The 24004-nt window shown below is 42.1% G+C and overlaps 1 protein-coding gene across 2 annotated transcripts in view; it reads right to left on the minus strand.

Moving 5' to 3' along the window:
• Positions 1 to 24004, minus strand: part of AQR (aquarius intron-binding spliceosomal factor) — a 396399-nt gene that overhangs the window by 363528 nt on the left and 8867 nt on the right. For both annotated transcript variants that reach the window (XM_085627198.1, XM_085627199.1), the window contains exons 2-5: positions 11770 to 11826; positions 10986 to 11026; positions 10215 to 10250; positions 2344 to 2464 (exon numbers count right to left, since the gene is read on the minus strand). In XM_085627198.1, the coding sequence (XP_085483324.1) occupies positions 2344 to 2464; positions 10215 to 10250; positions 10986 to 11026; positions 11770 to 11826 (255 nt within the window). The remainder of the gene's footprint in view (positions 1 to 2343; positions 2465 to 10214; positions 10251 to 10985; positions 11027 to 11769; positions 11827 to 24004) is intronic.

The following is a 24004-nucleotide window of genomic DNA, read 5'->3' on the forward strand; positions in this document are numbered from 1 at the left end:
TGCTATATTTATATTATCTTTCTAACACGCCTTTCTTTCCTTTATCTTCTTCTTTCTTTACTATATTGTTTATTTTTAATCTCCTTTTCCTTTAATCCTTCCTCTTTTCCCGTCCTTTTCATCCCCCCACTTTTTTTTTTAATATAAAACCCACAAATTGCTTTTACTCTTCCCTTCCAGATATTGGCCAAGTTCTTTGTTATACTGCTATATTTAAATTTTCTTTGTTTTGCTGATATCTGTATGCATAAATATGTTGTTCAATAAAGCTTTTCAAACTGAAAAAATGTACCACTGATAGAAAAAAATGGACTCATGACTGTTTTAGATACTACATTTATTAGGGTGCTGATGTGACACTCAAGTTGATCATTACGCGTTTCTCTTATTATTGCATGAAACATTATTTTAGGAGAATACACTGCTACAAAACACACAGCAGCACTGGGTACATACATTTTTTTATGCACAAAGTGTTACAATATATTCGTTCTCCTACTGTATACTACAATGAGAAATGTATTGAATAAATCATAATCAGAGAAAATAAGAGACTTAAATAATAAATTAGTAATTATGTTTTAATAGATGTAGACCATTTATTTATTCTGAACTATATTATTGACCTAAATTATTCCTTACTGTTAATATATGTTGATTTAAGATGATGTGCAAGGCTCCATTACTCGTTTGAAGCACAGAGGTGAAGGTTGCATTCAGACACTTCATTGTTCATGTATCACAATAATGAAACGTGGCGAAATATTGGTAAAAAAAATTGTTTTAGTGGATTTGTTTATTTAATCAGAAAAGTGCATATTGCACTGCTGAATTTATTAACTCTACAAAACCTAACGTAATGTCCAAGCGATTGAGCCTGACATTTTCTAGGGAAAGTTGTGTGTGGGAATTGGGGCCAGGAGGGTGGTCTTGCACAATAAAATTTGGAAGTGCATTTTGAAGGCCAGTTTTCACATAAATGTGCTAAAATTCCACATGCTCTGAAAAAGAAATCATTAAATATTTAGTCTTTCACCGTGTGACCGGGCATTTTAACCTTACACTCCCCAAAAAGTTGACCCTATTTTTTCCACAATATGCTAGTGGTGACACCATTTGCCAAAAATGGCCTCCATTGTGCCAGGTCCAGTATATGGTCATGGGTGCTCCCCATATGCCATGGGTACTCCCCCATGCCATGGGTGCACCTTAAGTTAAACAAGCATTGGCAATAGGTCTCGCTTTTGGGACCTTATAAGTATCTAGTTATGCAGCACAATATCCTTGGTGCAACAACATCAACTGTTGCGTGGCTAAACACATATAAGGTCCCAAAGGCGAGACCTATTGGCTATGTCAATGCTTGCTTTAATATTGTAAAAGGAACACTTTGGAAAAGCCTTTAAAGTCGAACAGGCATTGAATGCAAAAAAAGCAAGGAAAACAGTGTGCGGCAATTGCCGTTTCAACAAACTAGCACTCTCACCCTCAATTGGTTGGAAAATCTAATGCTAAACTCCATCTCTGCATACCGTTTTGTCTCAATATATAAGAATAAATGAATAAAAACAACTAAAAGCTATTATATAGCAAGGATCTTCGCATAAGAAAGAATTTGAAGTCCTTGAAGACTAGATGCTGGAGACATAAAGAAGGTCTGACTCCACAACTTTCGGAAATTCATGCTTCGTTGTGCCACTCCTTAGAACGAGGTTACATTTACTACTAATGCAACATTATAATGACTTTGGTGCATTGGAGATACATGAAACTTAGACATACTGGGAGTAATGTGATCTATAGGTCAATATAAAAACATTACAATTCTGTTATAAAATCCATTAATACATGGTTATGTCAGACATGAGCATTTGTATTTTCACAATAAAAGTAAAGGCTTTAAGGCACGCAGAGAAGAAATCTTGCTTTCTCTTTATGAACTTTGAGACATTTAAAAGAGAAACATTTCTATCAAAGTCATGTAAAGTGGTTATAGCTTGCTATAGTACAAAACACAAAATAATCTTAGATTATAGCACAAGTAAATCTGCAACCTCTGGGCATTTTTCACCAAAACCTAGAGCAGTTCCTCTCAAAGATGCACTAGGAAGCAGCTGGCATCAGCCATGGTGCATTCTGAGGAAACAGCTTCAGGAGTTCTGTGCAGAAAATAGGGAGATACCGTCTTTAAACATGCCAGATCCTGTGCAGACTTGTGTCTCACATCTGTGGCAAGTTACAATGCTGAAACATATTCTGATCCAAATTAAGGTCACTGCCCTGAGAACACTAGTAGGCACAGAACAGAAAGCGCTGTTGGCGGGCTGTATTACAGTGCATTACCTCCCATGCAGGGACATTCTCTCGGAATTTCTCATTCACCATGCAGCAAATCGACATTAAATAGGCTTTGCTGGACACCTCAGGAGTGTAGTTCAGCCACAAGAAATTCTCCAGGTACTGGCTGCAACAAAAAAGAAAATAAATCATTCCATAGTCAGACCCTTTGCTTTATCGCAAAACATCAAATGTTATTCTGCTCAAATTCTTTTTGACCTTGTGGTTGCTACTTAAATTAGTCGGAAGGGCAAATCAACGTCAACCAACTAGAACACAGTTAATCAACCAATAGTTTATTTTGGTGGTACACCCCTATAAAAAGGAGCAGTGCAATACAATAAATAAATTACAATGTATAAAATATCTAAATACAGATTAAAAACATGATATAAATACATAATGCAAAAAGGCAAATTCTGTAAAAATGTCAAAACATCATTAAAAAGCCTAAAACGACCAACCAAGGAATTTCATTTCTTTACCCTGAAAGGCAATAACCACAAATGTAGTCCCTCATTAATCAAGTAACAATTCATTAAACCATTGCACTACTCAGTGATAACCTAAAACTACAACCATGCTCGTTTCATGGTAAGCCAAACACCATGTGAAAAGCTTCTTATAGAAAACACAATGAGAGGAGAAGTATCTGATTTACGGGCTCAAAGGGCGAGTTCCTAATACTGTAAGCCCAGGGAGCGACAAAAGGATGAATCCACTAACTCCTTGAAGTGATAAAAGCCGGGTAAAAAAAAAAATATGTGCACAATATTCCTTCAGGCTATACAAAGTGATAAAAAAAATACTAGTGCCTTGGCAAGGATTGCACTTAAATGTAGAACTTTGTATACGTAGAATTGCATACTGAAATTTCACATAAAGTGCTTTTACAAGTGGCGGTTATACAACATCCACAAACCTCTCAAAAGCGGACAATGGCCTGACCTCAAGGTGTTGAACTGTAAGGATGCCAAGGGTTGCATTCTTGTATGACAAGCTTGCAAAATTGTGCCAATAACCACTTTAGATGGACCTTTAGCAGCAAATGCTATGGATGCAGGATCAGACGCTAGGTTTTCCAACCGTAATGTAGTCAACTAATATTTAATATGATAGAGCCAAGAAGGGGCATCTAAGGATCAAGCTTTAGGATTTCGATTGAGCTAGCCTTAGGAACACTCTGGGGTTGCCCATAATCTAACGCAAAATAAAACAGGATTCAGGGCAGGTAAGGTCTCAAAGTTATGTAGGGCAATATCATGCAATAACAAAAGCAGGAGCGTGCTTCTAGGTAAGTTACATACAGATTTCACAAATACATTTTCCCCTATAGTCAGGACAACTGTATTAGCATATCCCCATATCTCTATTCTATAAAGCACAGTAAATTGTACCTTAGCTTTCTAGACCTCGAGGGCTGACGAGACTGAACAAGAGACTGTTCCTAGCTGAAGCTTTCGCAATGCAGCAGCTCTATGTTGTAGTGTCGATTTGCCCTTCTATATTTGGGAAGCCCAAGTTAATCTACTGTCAAATTTAATTCGCAGATAATCATAATTTGTCTGTACACTTCAAGCGGGTAGACCATACCAAAATGTTACCCCTGAAAGGCTTGTGTGGGTTAATCACCATATACTTGGTTTTCTATACGTTATTTTCTAAGCCATTGCGGTCACAAAAGGCCTGAAAATTAGACAGAAGATTTTGAAGGCCAATATAGGTTTTAGACAGAAGAAGGGTATCATCAGAGATAAGCAAGGCTGGTATAGGTGAATTGTTTTGCTTGAGGGAAATCGTGTACAATTCAAAGATTACCAAAGGCTTCATTGAAATAAAGAGAGAAAAGAGTGGGAGCCAAAACACACGCTGTCTAACCCCTCTACATACTGGGATGTGTTCAGTAATCTCTCCCAACGTACCTGCGTGTAATTGTGCTCATGTAACCGAACTATGAGGGTCAGCAATGAAGTAGGAACACCCATTGGCTTTGGTGATTCCCATAATAGGTGTCTCAGGACTAGGTCAAAATCTGCCCTCAAGTCCACAAAGGCAATGTACTGATGGTCGTTCTTGATATTGATTAACTTCAATTAGATTAGGGACAAATGAAAGACTTGGCCGACATTACCCACCTAGGCTCTAAATCCAGCCGGGAAAAGATATAGCACCTCATTGTCCACTATCCACTGTTGGAGTTTGTTAAGAATTTGCCCAGCAAATATCTTTTGCAAATCATCCAATAAGCTTATTGGTATATATTTTGCTATGAACACATCTGTCCCCCCTTGTTGTGAATAGGTATGATTTCTGCACCACGCCAAGTATCGGGCACCTCTGTGAATTACAGAAGAGGTTGATATAAGGGATCCATATGGTGACATTGTGTTGGAAAAGATCGCCTGGGATCTTATGTGGGCCTGGTGCTTTGCCCACCTTCAAAGTTTGAATAGATACCTTTGTTTCTACAAGGGAAAACAGATAACCTCTTGGAAAAGAGAAAGCAAGCACAGCTTTGTAATAGTCAGACACATTATACTTGGGTAGAGAACCAAGTAGAGGGTGAAATATAGTGGTCAGTGGAGGAATTACCATCTCTACTGGCATGGGATATTATATGTCAAAAGGCAGTCATACCTTTTGTTCTCAAAAGCCTCAATAAGATCTGTCCACACCTGTACTGAGATCTAGCAAATTTGATTGCAGATGGAATGTATGATTGAATTGCTTGCATAAGAGTTGATTTTGCTTTACGACAACGACTCGGAACCAGAAGTTGTAAATGTTATACTTTTTTTTTTTTTGCTTGAATTTTTACAGAAGGAAGGTCAACTATGGTATAACAATGTTCTCCTAGTTGAGTGAACAATGATTGCTAAATGTCCGTGATGGGAATATCACAGCAAGGTAAGTACACAAAGGGTGCAATTGTTGTATAAAAGATATCATAAATCTTTGTATGTGCTTCCCTGTTGGCTAATACAGTGGGCTACTTGATCGTCCTTGCAATTATTAGCTATTAGTGGCTCTACTGCAATCAAGCATCTAGTTTCCACGGAAACCGAGATACGTTTAGCGCACATAGGGCCTCATGTAGGTAGCATACCAGTTACCACTTCTAAAATACCGAACGATACCGAATCGGTATTTTAGAAGTGGTAACTCGTATGTAGGTAATGAGTCGGTATTTTTTACCGATTCGTTACTATTCGGTAATTACCGAATCGGTATTTACCGATTCGGTAATGAGGCATACCTTCCCATTGATGGGAAGGTATGCCTCATTACCGAATCGGTAAATACCGATTCGGTAATGGGGGGAACACATACAAGGGTGGCAGGGTGTCACATTGACACCCTGTTGCACCCCTGATTCGGCCATGTGTGCACATGTGGCACACATACATGCCCTAAGGGCATGTATGTATGCCACATTGCACACTGCTACGCGCGTAAAAATGCATTAACACATACATTAATTATTTACCACCAACTATAAGTTGGTGGTAAATACCGACTCTTAAACACACACACACACTCCCCCTACATCTCGATTTTGGTTTCGGAATTTACCGAATCGGTAAAATTACCGATTCGGAAAAGTTACCGATTCGGTAACATTACCGATTCGGTATTATTACCGAATCGGTAATTTTACCGATTCGGTAAATTCCGAAACCAAAATTCGTCCCCCTACATACCAATAGCCAAAATACCGGTCGGTAACGGTATAATTACCGAAAATCGGCCGTTACCGACCGGTATTTGGCTACCTACATGAGGCCCATATTGAGGTGCAAAACATAGTGGTCACTGTCTAATCGTGGGATCACTAGAACGTCAATAGCTTTATTCCACAGGGCTGTATCTAATAAAAAAAGAATCAATCCTACTTTTGTACTTTCCTCTTACAAAGACGTGTGATCTCTCTATTTCAGATTTTCAACCATATAAACTAAGTGTCATCTGGGCCAATTGTAAAGCCCCCACTGTGCTTGGGATAAAAGAAGCAGATTCAAAAGAAGAGATACCCATTATTTTATCTTGCTCATCAGTTACCAGGTGCATGCATTCAAGTTGCTCATAGGTGACATTAAATTCACCAACAATCAGAAAATGGGATTTGAGGATCAAGATAAGACAAGTAAGAATCTGAAACAGCACGTTTTTGAGACTCCTTGTGACAGGGGGTCAGGCAATTGTAGACTGAATTTAAATTAATCGTTGACCCACTGGCTTCTGTTAAACTCAGGGCAAGGATATTGGGAGAGTCAAATTGGGCACTGATGTTACAATTTAGGGATATTAATCCAACAGAGGCCCACACATTAGCAGACGGATGTGTACTAATAAAATACGTTTTAAAACCATTCCCATACCATTGAAAGGACTTCAAGGGACAACGTCCCGGTCACCAGGACCACCTCACCCGCTTCGTGGTCCAAGAAGTAGTCGCAGTTTCTACGTATCAAATTTGTTGAATTTGCCAGTGCTTGTTCATGGCTGAGTGAAATAACCCGATTTACTATATCTTAGAAATTCTACATCTCTGAAACCCTCTGGTGGATCTTTTTTGTGGTGTCCACTAATAAATACAATTACAGTCTATTTTTATATATTGGTGTTGGATTCTTTGGTGTCTTGTCAATTTCTTCTTCAATTGTTTTGTTGCTACTTAAATGCTTTACACTTGGCCTTTTTTGCAAACCTTGCAGCTCAGTCACAGCTACCCAGCATTGAGTAAACAAAAAGATTTGACATACAAAACCTAAGGGTCCTAAATGGGTTGGTAAGTGTATTACACGGTGAGAGTGCACAACCATACCATAAAATACACCCTATTCCTCACAATAACATTAACCCATGCTCCATTAACAAACAATCCCACCATACCACTATCCCCCTGCTCAACTCCCTATGACTAGTTCCAACTTGTCTATGTAGCAGAGATTGTAAAGGTCGCAAATTATTTTTTTGAAATCTTAACCGCCATGAGATTTGAAAAATGCCATAGTCAATAACCACTGATGCCCTTAATGGTAGCATACATAATCAATTTCTCCTCACCAAGGAGATATTCTTCAAGCCCTAATGCGTGCAATCCTAACTCAATTTCTGATGAAACCCTCTGTAGATGTAGCTAATTACTGAACCATTGCTGGTTTACCCATCTTGAAACAGTCGGCATTCACAACATTTATTTCACTTGGAATTAAAAACCGTATAAATGATTTTCACTCCAACTGCTGGCCTCGACAAGGCACTGAGACAACACTCCTAAACATTAAAGACAAATTATTACTCTTTTGTGACCAAGAAAAATCATCTTTCATAAGTTTAGTAGACCGCTATGATACATTTGATACTGTTGATCACAACATACAAATTGGGCAACAGAAGCAGGCACTGCTGGCACAACATTAAGATGGCTGCTCACTTTCTCCTAAATTACACACATCACGTCAAACTGAGCCCTTTCCCTTTCGAAAAACGGTAACCATCTGACATGAAGCACTTAAAGGATCAGCTGTATCACCTATGCTATCCAATACGTACACAGATCTACTAGTCTGGATTCCTGACACACAAAACATGTACGCTGACGACTCTAAGATTCATCTCTAGACAGAAAGCAATTCAAAAGTTTTTCCCAAAGTGTCCCTCAGCCAATCTCAGGCTCAGCTCTGGCAGCAAAACATACACTGGCCATGCTCATTTAGGGACAAAACTGAACCTACAAAGAGATTAAGACTCATGCCAGTCATCTGATTTTCGGTCAAGCTAAAGTCCCTCCACTAGTGGCCAGAAAAATACATTCCCAATTAAAATTCAAACCCTCTGCCTTGCCCACAAGCTCTACATGGCCTTTGCCCAAATTAGCTCATCATGCTGTTCGTTTCTTATCAACCAACAAGAAACTGAAGGTCCGCCAATTTCAATCTACTCTTGGTCCTTCAGCCCCACCACTAGAAAAAAAGCAGAAGATATCTCTCTGGAAATGACTCCTCTCTGTGGTATAATCTATCTTCACATGCGAGACTTGAACATGATTTCCTCAAATTCAGGAAATCTCCAAAAGCCTACAGCTTACACGAGACCTATGTTTAACCTCATTTTTACTAAACCTTAGTGTCTATGTAGTGGCTGGATTAATTCAATATTGCATACTTGCTCTTCAACCAGTCAAATGTCTAAGACCAGCTACTTGCCTCAACGCATAAGAGTTACTATATAAGTTGTGTCCTCCACATCGAAAGGCTTTATCATAAGTGATCTGGTTACAAGGTACTGGGTTCCCATTGCCATTCTCATTTGACCTATTGACTCATTTGTTCATCTGGAGTTTTACACTTCTATCTTCTTCCTTACATCACCATCCCTGAACATTAGGATACTACCCATAGCAGTGTACAGTTGTAGGAAACTGGGTTTTTGTTGCAGCCGTCTCCTCACTTTTTGCCTGTTATTTGCTGCGTCTTTGACTGAAGCGCCCTGGATTCCTGCTAACCAGGTCCCCAGTGCCAGTGTTCTTTCCCCGAAACAACTTCTCTGGTAAACTGATCCTCAATTGATCATGCCTTTAGCACGTCTGTAAATCCCTATTAAGTGGTACCCCTGATACCTAGGGCATAGGTACTAAAGAGGGTCCCTAAGAGCTGCAGCATATATTGTGCCACTCCAAGAAACCCGGCACCAAACTCTTGCAGATTGCAACTGCAGGCTGCGTGACAAGGTGCTCTGAAAAGTGAAAACACAACATGGCACACACCCTGTGTGCCATGTCCACTAACACTGCATATACAATTTTTGTAAGTCGCCGCTACAGCAGGATTTACAGCTTTAAGGCAGGAGCATATATGCATGAGTAGGTATGCCCCTGTGGTGGCCAGTTCAATTACTGACAGTACAAGTGAACAGGGAAGCCATCTTAAGGTATGTATTGGGCACAGGTCAAAACGAGCTTCCCAGCTACATAACGGCTTCACTTAAACCTTTGTTATTGGGTATCAAAAAACTAAACCATGAAGAGGAATTCTAAAAAGTGCTGTTCGCATCCAGAATTTGCTGCAATGACGTCATGGATGGCTTCAATACCCCAGCGATAGAGCCTGCAGGACGACTCGAAGGCCACGTACTTGAGTGGTTCTCACGCCCAAGCAAAAGTAGGGAACCTGACACCGATAGTAAAAAAAACAAAAACATAAAAAAACTATAATCCTGTGCTTTGAATTGTGATATTTTGAAGAAATACACACATAGGGAAAAAGGGCCTGAGGGATGCTCATGAACTAGAAAGCAAACATTGTCTCTCCTACAGTGCAATCCAAAAGTAAAAGAAAAACAAGTAACTTCAGGAGCATGCGGCCAGTGTAAGGACACTGCCTGCAGGAAGCTGTTCATGCTCCACCTCAGGGACAACAACGGAAAAATCGTAATGAAAACAGGGGACGCTAAAGCAATGTGAAGCAAGGAAAAGAGGAACCCAATGGTTAGTAATGGCAGGCTCAAAGCCCGTTTTATTAAGCTTTTTTATGTTTACATGAGATTTCAAAAGAACAGGGCAAGCGCTGTGCAGGCAAAACCTAAAAAGCCATTCTGCTTTTGAATATTAATGTAAGAACGTCCGAAACCTGGGCTAAATTCAGTAGAATTTCCTCTTTGTCTCAAAATGTATATGTGAACCATATTCTTTGAGTAGATTTTAGTCCCTAAGAATACAAACAAATATACTATTGATACATGCAGCTGGAACAAGTATTTAATTTAGGAAAATAAAGAAATGCCTCTCAAAGGTCGAGAGCTATGAACCCAAGCAAAGTCCCAATCATGAAACTGTTATTCTCTTTGCCTTATATATATTTGTTCCTCAAACCCACCTGAATTCAAGAAGCATTATCTTTCTTATTGCAAACCTAAAATGAAAAGAAAAAATATATTTCAAGAACAGATGAAAATCGGGGAAGCTCTTTAACATACCAGTTTTAGCAACGGTGTCTGTCAGATGACTGGTAGTCCTCAACCTAAGTATTTGAAATGGTGTCTGAACTGATGTGAGGTACAAACCTTACTGGCCACACGGAATCAAAGTCAAAACTCTGCACTTGCATCCCTGACATTCACAAGTTGGTGGGGCTGTCTTTATCTGGTGACCAATTTGCAGTCATATGCACATGATATCACATCGGAGTTAAAGCTACACATATATCCTTGTTCCTAACACACCAGGGTCTCTCCCTGGCGTCTAAAGGTAGGCAGATGCCTGACATAGCACCAGCAGACACGTTGAAAGCATGCAGCCTAAAATCTAAAGGAAGTCCATTTAAAATACAGACCACGAACACACACAATGTAGGGTGTCTGAAGAAAGGCACATTTTGAATGGCTGGGTCCATATCAATACACTTTGCCATTTAGGAAGAGATTTCATAGAGTTGAGGCACATGCAGCAGCTATTGTTAGGCAAATTCTGATTGGAAAAATTTACAAAAGCATAAATCCGGAGATGCTCTGCGATCAAGTCTCCCTCTTCCTTTATTTTTATTTACAAAGGGTGACACACCCTTCTTTTTAGAGGAGCCTCTATTGCGGAAAATTGTAGCTGCACCTCTTATCGTTAGTTCACCCAATTCATTTTCAACAACACTCACCTTGACTTGGCTATTTCTTTTTCATATACAGCTTCAATAACCTGCAGTAAATGATTGGGAAAATGCAATAAGTTTAGGCCATTAAATATAGGTAAATGCACCTTGGGACAAACTTTCTTGTATTGTCGCAGGTAGAAAGATGGCGACCATATCCTCAATGAGTTCCTCAAAATCTGAAAATTAACTTCAGAGCTCTTTGCTCTGCATTCAGTCAGCAATTATCAATTCTGGTTTCATACGTATTAAATATAGAGGGTTTGATAGGTGAATGTGTGTTTTACAACAGGAAATAATTTTGATAAAGTGTTTCTGAACATGTGCCCACAAACAGTAGACCACTTTCAACATCAAACAACAGAAACCTTTGTGCATCTTGGCAGCCGGGGATGGAGGAGAGCTTATGAACTCAAGATTCCTTGGATACCTTTTGAGGAAACAGTTTTGCTGCGATCGTCTCAACTCCTGAAGGTGAATTTTTGACTTTAAGTGTCAGTAACAAAGGGTAGACTGATGTGCCTCCAGAGCCTTTTTAAGGGGTAAACACTGATGTGGTCAGCAGGTAGAAGTGTAGAATGAAGGTATGTCTGTATTAGCAATTTAGAGGTTAGAACGTCAAAACTAAACACAAAGCCAAATAAACCATCATGAAAAGAGAGCCTTCCAACTCAGAGTCGGATGATCAATTATTAGATCATTAAAATTTATAATAACCACATTCAGTGAATTTCAATAGTGTCGCACTGACTTTGCACATTCCATACACATCCTAAAGAGGGTACAATACCTGGCTATCAAAAGGCAACTTCTTCTTCACATGGGGAGCCCAGTATTTATTTGACAGCTGAAAATAAAAAAAAATACTCCATTCATAAAAGTCATCACGAGAATCAAGTAATTTTTCAATGAACAGAAGTAATTGACAAAGGACCAGACGTCATGGGTGGGGAATGGGGGTTAAGAGATAAAGTAAATGTATTAGAGACAAAACTCAGTGACAGCAACAAATTTGGTAACGTATGACTAATAGTAAATATATGGCCCAGACCAAAAAACTAGATTCTCATTCACCCCTCTTCCAAAGTTTGTTGAAGGAGAGTATAATAGGTGGCAGTTGCAATTTGGTATAAATGGTTCTCTGTACAGGCTTAAGTTATAGGATCTAACAAAATCGAAATAACTGAAATCTCTAAATTAGGATAACGGGGCATCTTGACAAACGTTCTACTCACCATTTAGGACCATTTGCTTTTCTTGAACAATTTATGCTTTCACACATTATGTTTTTGTTAGCCATGGCTTGATGGGGCACCATATCTGATCAAACCCTATGAGAAGGGTTGGATGCGTCGTACACCTAACTATGACAGAGAGCGTGGAAATTGGAAGATTAAATATTGAAAGAGTAGAGATTAAAAACTAAACACAAAATTATTTGAGCTTTAATACAAATGGAACTCTCGGCTGAACAAGATGTGGAAAGCATACAGAAATGGCTTATTTGGAGAGACCGAGTGAGGGAGCTGTTTCTGATCTTCAAAAAGAACTACCAGTGTTGGAAAAATAGGGCTAGGGCACTCGGTCACTAAAACCCTGAGGAACATTGTTGTAGTAGACAACATAACATGACGTGTATTTGTAAAGCACCTGTTCACCCAGATGGGCACCAGGATTTGAACCTGTGACCATGAAGTCAAACACAGGCCCCTACAGTGGACATATTAGTCCACTAAGCCGCTAGACCTGGACAACCACTATAATAGCTGCAATGGATGAACAGTCTTTCCTTAAATTGAAACAAAGGTTTTCCACGGGATTGATAAAGCTGAGAAATACCTACATCATTAACTGTAAGCAAAACAGGTCTAGGATCTAGATTGAGGGTTACAAAATGACACTGGCTGATTACATATTCAACAGGATCGATACCTGCAGAGCTTAGCTGTGGACTAATTGATGGAGTTGCATAGAGAACATTTGAAGGGTACTGTAGTAAAGAACGATGTCTTCATGATACTGGCATAGCATTGGTGCCAAGGGTTCTAATACAATCAAGATAAATGCATCTCTACCCCTGGATTTGTAATAGAAGACAAATCAGGATAGTGGCAGTGGGGCCTCTCACCCACCTGAACTCTTGTGCCACTGCAACACCAATAATAGCTATGCCCCTGATTTGTGGACCTTGGGAAACTAACATTAAAGAAAGTCCTTAGGCCTGATGATTTCACTATCGTGAGAGAACCTCACAACTCATTTTGATGCACGAAATAGATTACACAGATGACTTTGGAGGCTAATATGTCTACCTCACCAGCCCAAACAGAAAGCCGGGTGCGCCTTGCATGTTACGATGACCACTTTCATTACAAGAACTTAGAGGAAAGGTTAAACTCTTTCAGTGCATGTTGGAAACAGCCCACTCCCACTCCGCAGGGTGGTGATGGACTCCCCGAACACACTGTGGTAGCTTGGCTCGAGTGGTCAGGATACAGGCACCGTGCTAAGCATACAATATACCCATACAATAACCATGCGTGCATCCGTTCCAAAAACGACTCTACACCGTAAAAATTATGAAAATATCTTTCTTTATCTTTTTCTCTTAGTTGCTGATTGGGAAAATAAATAAGTCAATCACAATATACAAATTTTAAATAGTGCAGGTCAAATAAATACTGTCTGGAGATTCAATAAATAGGGGTGATCATAAATACAAGGGACATAAATATAAGTGCAGGTAATACAGGCAATTAAATATTCTGAGGCAATAAATACTGAACCAATAAATATTGTACACCAACAAGTCCTGTGGACCAATAAATATAGTGAAGCAATAAATAGGTTAACCACAATAAATACAGGGCCCCCCAATAAATAATTAAGAGTATACAGCAACACTCATGTAATCAGATCACTTTTCAATTCCTAAGGGCTGATTTGGCCCAGGCACAGCTTGTAGGGTTGTGGAAGGCTTGAGGGGTTCTACTCCCTGGCTGGGACAAGGCTGAGGCCTAAACTGAGGTAGATCAAGGGGGGAATACCAGTGCCCTGGCTTCCTCTCTCCACACAACCTCTCTAGGTTAGTCCCAATTCACCCCTGGCACAGTCAGGTTGGTTCCAGCACCTCCCTAGCCCCTTAGAGCAGTCTCTCAGGTCTCCACAGGGCCTTAGGCGCCCTCTACTCCACTTACTGCCCTTTTTCTGTTGTTCCGACGCCGCTGGAGTCGTGTCGATGCCGTGAGGCGGTTCCGGTTCGGTCTCGGCGGCCTCGGCACAATGTCAGTTCTAGACGACGCCGGTAGGCGGTTCCGGTCCGATGTCGGCGGCCTCGGTTCGATCTCGACCTCCGATTCGACGGCGTCGGGCAGTCTCTACTCGGTGTCGACTTCGGGCGGCTCCGGTCCGATGGCGCTCTCGGATTCGATGACGTCGGCCGGCCTGGCCTCGATGTCGACTTCCGGCGACTCCGGGGTGCGATCCTCACCCCCGACCTCCGGTGCTCCTCCTCTCAGGTTCCGGGCGACTCCGGAGTGCGATCCTCACTCCCGACCTCCGGTACACTTCACCTCGGTCTCCGACGACTCCGGAGGGCGGACTTCACTCCTCCGATGACGCCGCTCACTCGACCTCGGTTAACTTCCTCCTCGACCTTTGGTATTCCTCACGACCTCCGTCGGCGCCCTCTCACGACCTCAGGCGGCTCCGGGTACGACGTCTGCTTCTTCAGTCAGCGCCGCTTCTCCACCTCGGGCTCCAGGTCTTAGGCTACTCGACGCCGGACTCCAGGGAAACCAGTTTCCAGGTCAGGATCTTGCTGCTTTCTGCTTCTAAGGCCTGTTCCTGCTGTCCAGGTCCTTAGGATGAGTTTTTCTGGCTTCTTCCCACACAGGGCTACAGGCTGGGATCCATCAGTAGGGACAAGTATCAAGGGTGGGTTTATGGACCCCACTCCAGGCACAAGTTTCCACCCCTGCTGCTTCACTCGTTCCTCCTTCACTGTTGTGCTGCTCTCTCTTCACCAGTCAGGTGCCAACTGCCAGCTCCAACTGCCAACTCTCTCTCTTAGCTTCCCAACATTCTAAACCGCCTCCAACTGTCACAGGGTTCTGGAATGTTCTGGAAGGTGCTGGTAGGTTCCAGTGGATGCTGGTGATGTCACAGGTGGCCACCATTTTGTGCTCCAGGCCCTCAGACAGAAGTTTCAGGGGTAGGTAAAATGGCTCCCTGAATCTGCAGCAACACTAAAAAGTCTGGTGGTTCCCAAAAAGGAAAAATTCAAACAGGGTTTGAGGCAAAAGTGGGACAAAATAAATAATGATGAGGAGGGACCACCCAAAGGGCTGACAGGTCTAACAGTGCACAAACAAGGAAGTAGTACAGACTTCAACATTAATGTATACAAATGAATATATCACTGGGGCACCTGTGGCAGAGGCGGATTGTTTGGATCCCAAATGACACTCCAGACAATGTAGAATAAACCCAGAATGGGGAAAACACAGGTTAAGCTTCAACAATCATTTTAATATATTACAAAATGATGCTTATGTGTCTTAATCCTAATGTGTCCCAAATTAAAACTGTAAAATGGAGAGGATAAGACAAAGAGTGGTGCTTCAATGAACATAATGTATTTACATACTGCATCTAAATCGGCACGGAGGGCATCTGTGACAAACTCAAGAGGCTATTTATCTCCGGTAGCTAAGATTATGCTACATATTCGTTCTAAACTTAAACAACGTTACACAGATCTTCAATAACCTCAAGTTTATTCCCACCTCTTGTAGCCAGAGGGTACAGGTATGGTGAAGGAAGGATCTCTTGTCTTAACCTCACAAACTTCTTTGTAAAACGTGTGATCTAGCCATCCCCACAGGACAGAATGTTTATAAATGAGCATGAAAGGTTTTGTTATACCAAACTGAAGCACTGAAAGTCACAGCGAGGAAAGGAGCAACACAGGGTTTCAAGGGTTTCGGAATGTGGATCTAAAATGCATGGGACGCAGGACAGCTAATTACAGCCATCGAGAGGTCCTGCTGTCTGCTGAGAAAACAGATGAACATATCAGTGGGTATGGTCAAGAGAAGACCCACTGGCTTCCTGTTAAGAAGCGAAAACTACTTAAGGGCCAAGTTACAGAGTACCAAGAAATCTACAATGCCTCCCCTCTTTCACGGTGGTTAGATTCTATCTATATATCCCAAAAGGCACTCTACATTTTTCTAACCAAGTGTTGCTCAATATTCCAAAATCCAAGAATTTTTCTCTCTGGCAGCATGAAAAAGTGTGGAACAATCTGCTAATGGTGGTAAGCTCCGTTTCATTATTGCATGTTTTCCGTAAACAACTGAATACTGCTTTTTAGACCTTAAATATTCATGTTATGGTTTGTCTAGTTTATATGCAAGAGAGTGTTTTTCTGTTATATTCCTCTATTTCCCACCATAACCCTCGGTGCATAAATGCTTTATAAATATAAAGAAACTGAAGCCTGCTCACCCAAATAAGGCACCACCCTTAATTAAAAGCGAAGTGCAATCAGATGAGTACCATAAAGGGACCGACAATGTGGCAACAATAGAGGGGCTTTGCATGGGACCAAGAGGTAGAAAATTGTACTTGGAATGTGTCTCACAACGAAAATGGAACATTTTGAATAGACCGAACTTCCTAACACTAGCCGCTAAACTGCCGGTCCTGGAACACCTGAAATCAAAGGACATCCAGTATGTGGCTTTTAAGCCCCAGGGTTACAGACAAATAAACAAATTGAGATTGGTTTTAAGGAAGAGAGTTTTGGTACAAGCTACATAAACCACAAAAAACAACTTGCTAGGTAGGGAATAAGTCTATCCTACACCCTGGCACGTAGATACCCTGCGATATTGAAAACGCCCACCCTAACATACGCCAGCCCATTAGGATCAATGCCCAAGGCATTAAAATCTTACCAGTCCTCAGGAACGCTATTGGGACAAATGAGGATACCACCACAAACATGTATTGTCTAAATACGGCAAGGGAGATTACAAAGGGGCCAAATCCCTCATGGCTAGAAGCAGTGACGAGAGAAATGGGGAAAGCACTATATGTTTGAAGCCTGATGCTAACCAGGGAGAGGCGACCCCTCCGCCCCTGTAACCTGGGAATGGTTGGCTGGGTACTTAAATCAACGCACCTAAATCAACACAAGATAAATAAAGTGGGGCTCAATGTATGGGAGATAAAAATCGGTTTCTGGAAAGTGAGGGGCCTCTTGGAACATGAGGACAAACTAAGAGAGTTGGGGGAATTAACAGAGAATAAAATCATTTGCTTTCAGGAAACATGGAGCCAGAGCTTTCCTGGATTATGCAAACTTTGCAGCACCCGCTCTCCCATACCAAAGTGGGGGCCCACCAATTGGGGGGGGGTTTCAATCCAAATCAAAAGCGATCTTGCATAAGATCCTTCATAAGTCATACCTCAAGGTGTGACCTTGGCTAAAATAGGTGCTAGAACTGACGCACTTTGTCTTAGGGGCTGCGCCCACACAGCTACCTTTTATCACACGATCTGGGAATGCCCGGCACTTTTACGAATTTGGGGGGGGGGCTACAACTCGTATCCAGACTGCATTATGGAAACAAATAAATCTCACACCAAGGCTGGGTCTATTTAACATTTGGGTGGCCACAGACCCGGAACAACAACTGGCCACACTGGGTTACACCCTTGTCAAAAGAGAAGTCGCCAGGGGGTGGGGGGCAGTAAACCCACCGACTATCCGTACGTGTTTAAGAGAACTTGACAAATGTATGGTCGCAGAAAAGGAAGTGTTTACGACACGTGGATTCCTAAGAGGTGGGATAAGAAATGGGGCAAATGGAATGAATACCGGGGAGGGCTATGTGTCTCCCCTTCAGTGGAATTAGAAATTAGACGTGCTAGAGATTTAGATGTTGTTTCTCTGTAATTGCTGTTTTTCACCAACTGATTCCGAAATGATGTACTATGTAAATGTTGTACCAATGATTAAGGATGTATGCATAACTACTACTAAACCTAATAAAAACGATTTATAAAAAAAATAAAGCGATCTGGCAGTAAAGACATACATAATTTGGGCAGGAAAGGGGGATGCTATGATAGTGTTAAAAAAATATATATATATCAACTTTAAAGCACACTAAGACTTCCAGCTCACGGCGAAAATGAATGCACGAACTCCTCTTCGTGGTAAGTAGAGAATTTTTATTGCTCCCTTCTGCCTGCCATGACGCGCTTTTTCAAAGATGAAACACGTGACTGAATTTAAGCTACTACAAGCCCCAAAGTGCATTGTGTTAATATTTCACAGTTCAAACTGGAAGTCCTCCGATAATATTTACCTTGGTGGTACTTTTCTTTTAAACACAAGCACTGATCTTGATACAGGAAATGCTGGAGTCAGTCGGGTGAGTAGAAACAGCGTTTAAATGCTGATAAAATTACGGACTTGAAAATCAGACACCACTCGCAGCACGATCATGACAGGAAATAATCCTGTTTGAATCTCTTCCTTGCGCCATCCTTTTTGCACCGTTGGCTTCACCTAAGTAGGTTAGGTGCGCGAGTGGATCAGGCGCCTCCATAACTATGCACCAAAAGTTCCCACGTTACTGGAGCCCAAGATCCTACAGAGCGGGGCCTCACAAGGGGAACTTTTGGTGTGTATGTATATGTATATATATATATATATATATATATATATATATATATATATATATATATATATATATATATATATATATATATATATATATATATATCCACTCAAAGGACAAAACAATAGAGTGAGTCATATTTAATCATCGGAAATATCTGCCTGCAACCGACTACCACACAGAAACGCGAGTAAGCAAGCACATTGTTGGACTGCCTAGAAAACCTTAGGTCAGAATATCCCAAAGCACATATGATGACTGGAGGCAGTTTCAACTCAAATCTACTCGGAAATAACTATCTTGAGGAATGGGAAGATGAATACTGGAGAAGTCCACAAGTGATCGTCCAGGACCAGTGGCGGGAAATATTTGTTGTATAGCTGGCAAATGCCTTAAAGGCTTTAGAGATGTGTTGTAATAATGGAAAAGTACTACAAGATAGACCAGAGGCATACATTCACATCTCCCTGTTTAGATTAACAACCCTGGACTATCTATGGTCTTCAATAGAACATTTTCACAATATAGATGATTTTCAGACAATCCTGAAAACCTCAAGTGACCATGCTGCAATTCTATGTAAGATCAACAAACCTTCAGAAAGGTACTAAGCAACAAAGATTATTGGCCTTCAAAAAGACTCCGCCCTGTTAAAAAGAATAAACTGGTGGATAGAGCAGTCCAAAATAAACAAAATAAAACAAAGTGTAACTCAATAGAAGGGATCTCGGAAGAAAGAAGGAAACTGAAGTACTAATAGGCTGCGCCACACTGATTGCATCATTCCAATAGAACTTAGCCGACTGCTACAAAAGAAGATCAGAGGTGGAACAAAATAGACGGGGGCACTCTCACAGCCTTAAAACAAAAAATCTAATAAAGGTGCTAAAAAATCTAATAAAGGTGCTAAAAAAAAGCTCTCTGCTGCCTTAGGTATAAAGACCCTGATGTAGAGGGAAAGAAACAAAGAGTGAATAAACTGAGGCAAGCTTACAAGGCACAGTTTGCGGCCTCACAGGATCTCCAGGTAATACAACAGTGCTGGTGACACTGCCTTCAGCAGACCTGTGTTCAGTTGCCTTATTCACCCTATCTCCTTCTTAAATGGATGAAGACGGTGGATTGTGCAGGTGCGTTGGGGGGTGGGCGGTCTATGAATTGAATTGTTTAGGTGACTTATACCGGGATGGAGTATTGCTCCAGTTTTAGGATTTTGCAGAAGAGTATGGTGTTCCAGGTGGCCAATTATTGTTGCACAGGGCAGTGATTGCCACAATGAGAAGTCATTGGAGGGTTGGTGGAACCGAGCCAGCAACATCTTGTGTGTCAGCTGCCCTATACTAAGACGGGCCATGTAAAAGCGGTTTTGTGTCTATATCATGATTTGCCTGCTGAGGTTCTTACTCCTTTTGCTGAATTGAAAGTGAAATGGAAAGCGGACCTATCCGAAGATATGGACTGGGATAGGATTTTAGCGCATATATACCCGCTGTTTTGCAAATGTTAGATAAATAATAATTTTTTCATTCTGCATACAGCCTACCTTACCTGGCAGGATCAACCGTTTTCATGCAAATGCAGCTGATAAATGTCCGAGATGTGGAGAGTTGAGGGCAGAATTGTTTCATGTGATATGGTCCTGACCATCCTTAGCAGGGTTCTGGGAAGCAGTATTGGCTTGTGTAAATGACAAAACTTTATGAGCGATCCCTTGTACTCCCTTGGCCTGCCTCCTTGGGTGATATCCTCGGCCAAAAAAGAGAAAGATTACTACTAGATTTACTTCCTTAGTATTGATTCTGGCAAAACTTGAAATGACTATGCACTGGAAGTCGGTGCAGGGTCCTAGGATGTCTAGATGGTGAAAAGAACTGGTTAAATGGGCGGGACTTGGGAGCGCAGTGTTGTTTCAGGAGTTGAAAAGAGGGCGGGATTGATTGAAAGGGCGCATGCTTGGGAACACCTTGTGGACTGCTTGTTGACCCCAGATGCTGACTCTGACTTGCAGAATGCCCATCTGGTATCTCCGGGGATCTAGAGGATGGTAATAAGTGACTTTGCAAGGATTGGTTTGGGAGGAATTTGGTACCTTCAATATTCGAAAGTTTGACAAGAGGTAACTATAAGAGGGGGATGACTGCTAGTTGGAAGCTGTAAGGATTGAGTGGGTTGTTATATTCTGAGTGCAAAGCATAAGGCATCTATTGTACGTACATGAAAAACATTATAAAGCTATTTGATACGTATTTGCAGGATCTATTGTATGCACTTGCTTGCAAAATATATTTATTTAAATTGATAGATGTTTTTCCTTACCGCTCAATATCCATTGTATGTACTAGCTTGCAAAACATTTTTTAACAAATTGATATGTTCTTGCTTACTTGTCATTTGTACCCTTTTTTAATTATATTTATTTGATAGCTGGTCATTTTATCCTAGTTATTACATTTTGAAGCTATTTATTAGATGTATATGCTTACTAGACAATTTCTACCTATTATATGCATTTGCTGGCTTGACATTTTTAATCTATCTAGTATGTGCATTTGCTTGCTTGTCAATTTTACTCTATAACATACTTACTTGACTTTTTTGGCATTTTATGTGCACTATTTATTCTCTCTAGCAAATCCTTGCAGTTGGTTAGTGTTTTAATTTGAAACTAATAAAAATTGTTTAAAATAAAAAATGCTTACAAGAGACAGTTCTGGGAAGACAAACGGAACGCTGATAAATTGACCTGGGCAAAACTTCACGCTGCACTCAAGACAAAGAATCCACGTATCTTAAAAGCCCTAAAATACGGACCGGTTTGATCAAATCCATGGACAACTATTTTCAGGATAATGAGCACACGGTCGAATCCCCACTGACACTGTGGGAAGCCTTCAAGACAGTAGTTCGAGGCGAAGCCCTCTCCCTAATAGCGGGGTCCAAAAAAGACAAGCTTGCGGCTGTCTCTGACGAAGAGCAAGAAATCTATCGCTTGGAGAGTAACCTAGACCCTGTTCCCTCGCCGGAGACTCTCCACGCCCTGCGACTCCGTCAGGAGGAATACCGAGCCCTGGTCACCGACCGGGCCAAATTACTAGGACAAGATAGGATGGGGCGGGTGTACGACTGGGGAGACAAGGCGGGGAAACTAATCGCCTGGCTGGACAAAATGGAACACGCTAGCCGCCTAGTTCCTGAACTAATAAGCTCTGGAGGATCAGCCATAGTGGATCCTCAAGACATAGTCGACCACTTTGCGGCCTATTTCCATAGAGTTTATAGCTCCACCGCGCCATACACCGAAGCGGACTCCTCTGAGCTCTTACGTGACATTTCTCTGCCGGTATTATCAGACCGTGACCGTGCGTTTATGGACAGCGCCCTTATTGCGGACGAGATTGCGACCGCAATTAGAGCACTCCACCCTGGTAAGGCGCTCGGCCCCAGTGGCCTCCCAATCGAACTCTACAAGCTCCGCCCGGACAGATTAGCACCATATTTGAAATCTATGTTCGAGGCTAGTCTAGAACAGGGATCGCTCCCCCTTGACCAACGAATCGCAACCATTGTTACGATTCATAAAGAAGGGAAGCCTAAAAATGACTGTGCCTCCTATCGGCCTATTTCACTGTTGAACGCTGAGCCCAAAATACTAGCGAAAGTACTCGCCAACAGACTGGTTAAGGTGATAGGGGACCTGGTGCACCCTGACCAATCGGGGTTTATGCCTCGACGGAACACCGCTCTGAACCTACGTAGACTACATGGAGTCCTGGGTAGGGCATCGTCCTTGCGTGAGGACGCCATTGTGGTCTCCCTGGACGCCACTATGGCCTTTGATACGCTAGAATGGCCTTATCTCTTCGCTGTGCTCGCTAAGCTGGGATTTGGACCGGGCTTCTGTAAATGGGTACGACTACTATACAGTTCCCCCAATGGCTCAGGTATTTGTAAACAGAAAATCTGAATCCTTTCTACTTAGCTGAGGGACCCGCCAGGGATGCCCCCTCTCCCCTTTACTGTTCGCTCTAGCTCTAGAGCCCCTTGCGGCCTGGATCCGTAGGGATGGAATGATCGGGGGACTGCGATGGTCGGCTGACTGGGAGGACCGTATATCCCTATATGCGGACGATATATTACTAGATCTTGCATCCCCCAAAAGGTCCCTTATCGCTGTACTTGACATCTTGGCCATCCTTGGTAGATACTCCGGGTTCGGCATTAACTGGCAGAAATCTCTCCTGTACGTCCTGTGTGGGAGGTCCCTCCGATACCCCAAGGCTGCCCCTTACCAATAGTCACAGAAGGCTTTAAATATTTGGGTATTTTCATCTCGCTGGACAAGACTTTCCGTTTTACCCGAAACCTCGCCCCCCCCCCCCCAATTCAACAACTAAAACAAGATATCGAACATTGGAAGTCACTCCCTCTTTCCTTGCTGGGCAAAGCGGCCCTTTTCAAAATGATGTCCCTACCCAGCTTCCTCTATGTTTTCCAAAATTCGGCAGACCCAGTACCAAGCTCGTACTTCATACAAATAGAGGGGCTCCAACGAGACCTTCTCTGGGATGGAAGGCCTCGCATTGCGCTACAAAAACTCACCTTCAACTGGTTTGATGGAGGAATTGGATTGCCTGATATCAAGAAATACTTTTGAGCCTCACACCTAACGGCAATAAATCACAGCATCTATGGCCGGCCCGATAATCCGGGGTTTAGTATGGACAGACTGCTCCTCCCAAACGGCTCCTTTACCCGGGCCCTCTACTCCAAGCCTAACAGATACCCCCTCACTGGCCCCACCAAACATACTGTCCATATCTGGCAAGCGGCGACTGCGTCGCTGGGTTGGACGAATAGACTGACCCTATTCACACCCCTATGGGACTCCCAGAAACTCTGGGACTTGGACACCTCACGGGGTTTTGATAAATGGGACCTAATTGGCATCTCCCACATCAGAGACCTTTGGGATAAAAATGGCATCAAGTCCTTTGACTCCCTTCAACGACAACATGACATGGCGGAGACAGAGCGCTTTCGCTACCTTCAAGAACGCCACGCCTTGCAAACAGCTCTGCCCCGTGATACTTCCCCACCTGACTATTCACCATTAGAGGACAGGCTACTAGATGGTCATCTACCCGAGAAGGCCATATCCCTAACATATAGGAAACTCATCAACAATATGAATGACCCATTGTTGGCCCTATGGGAGAAATGGATTGAAGACGGTATCGAACTGGACGACGAAAATTGGCAGACCGCAGTCTCCTCCCCCAAAACCGTTGCCATCCCAGCACGCCTCCGTCTTGTGCAGCTAAAAATATT

Source organism: Triturus cristatus, chromosome 9 (assembly GCF_964204655.1).
Source record: "Triturus cristatus chromosome 9, aTriCri1.1, whole genome shotgun sequence".
Classification (NCBI taxonomy): Eukaryota; Metazoa; Chordata; class Amphibia; order Caudata; family Salamandridae; genus Triturus; species Triturus cristatus.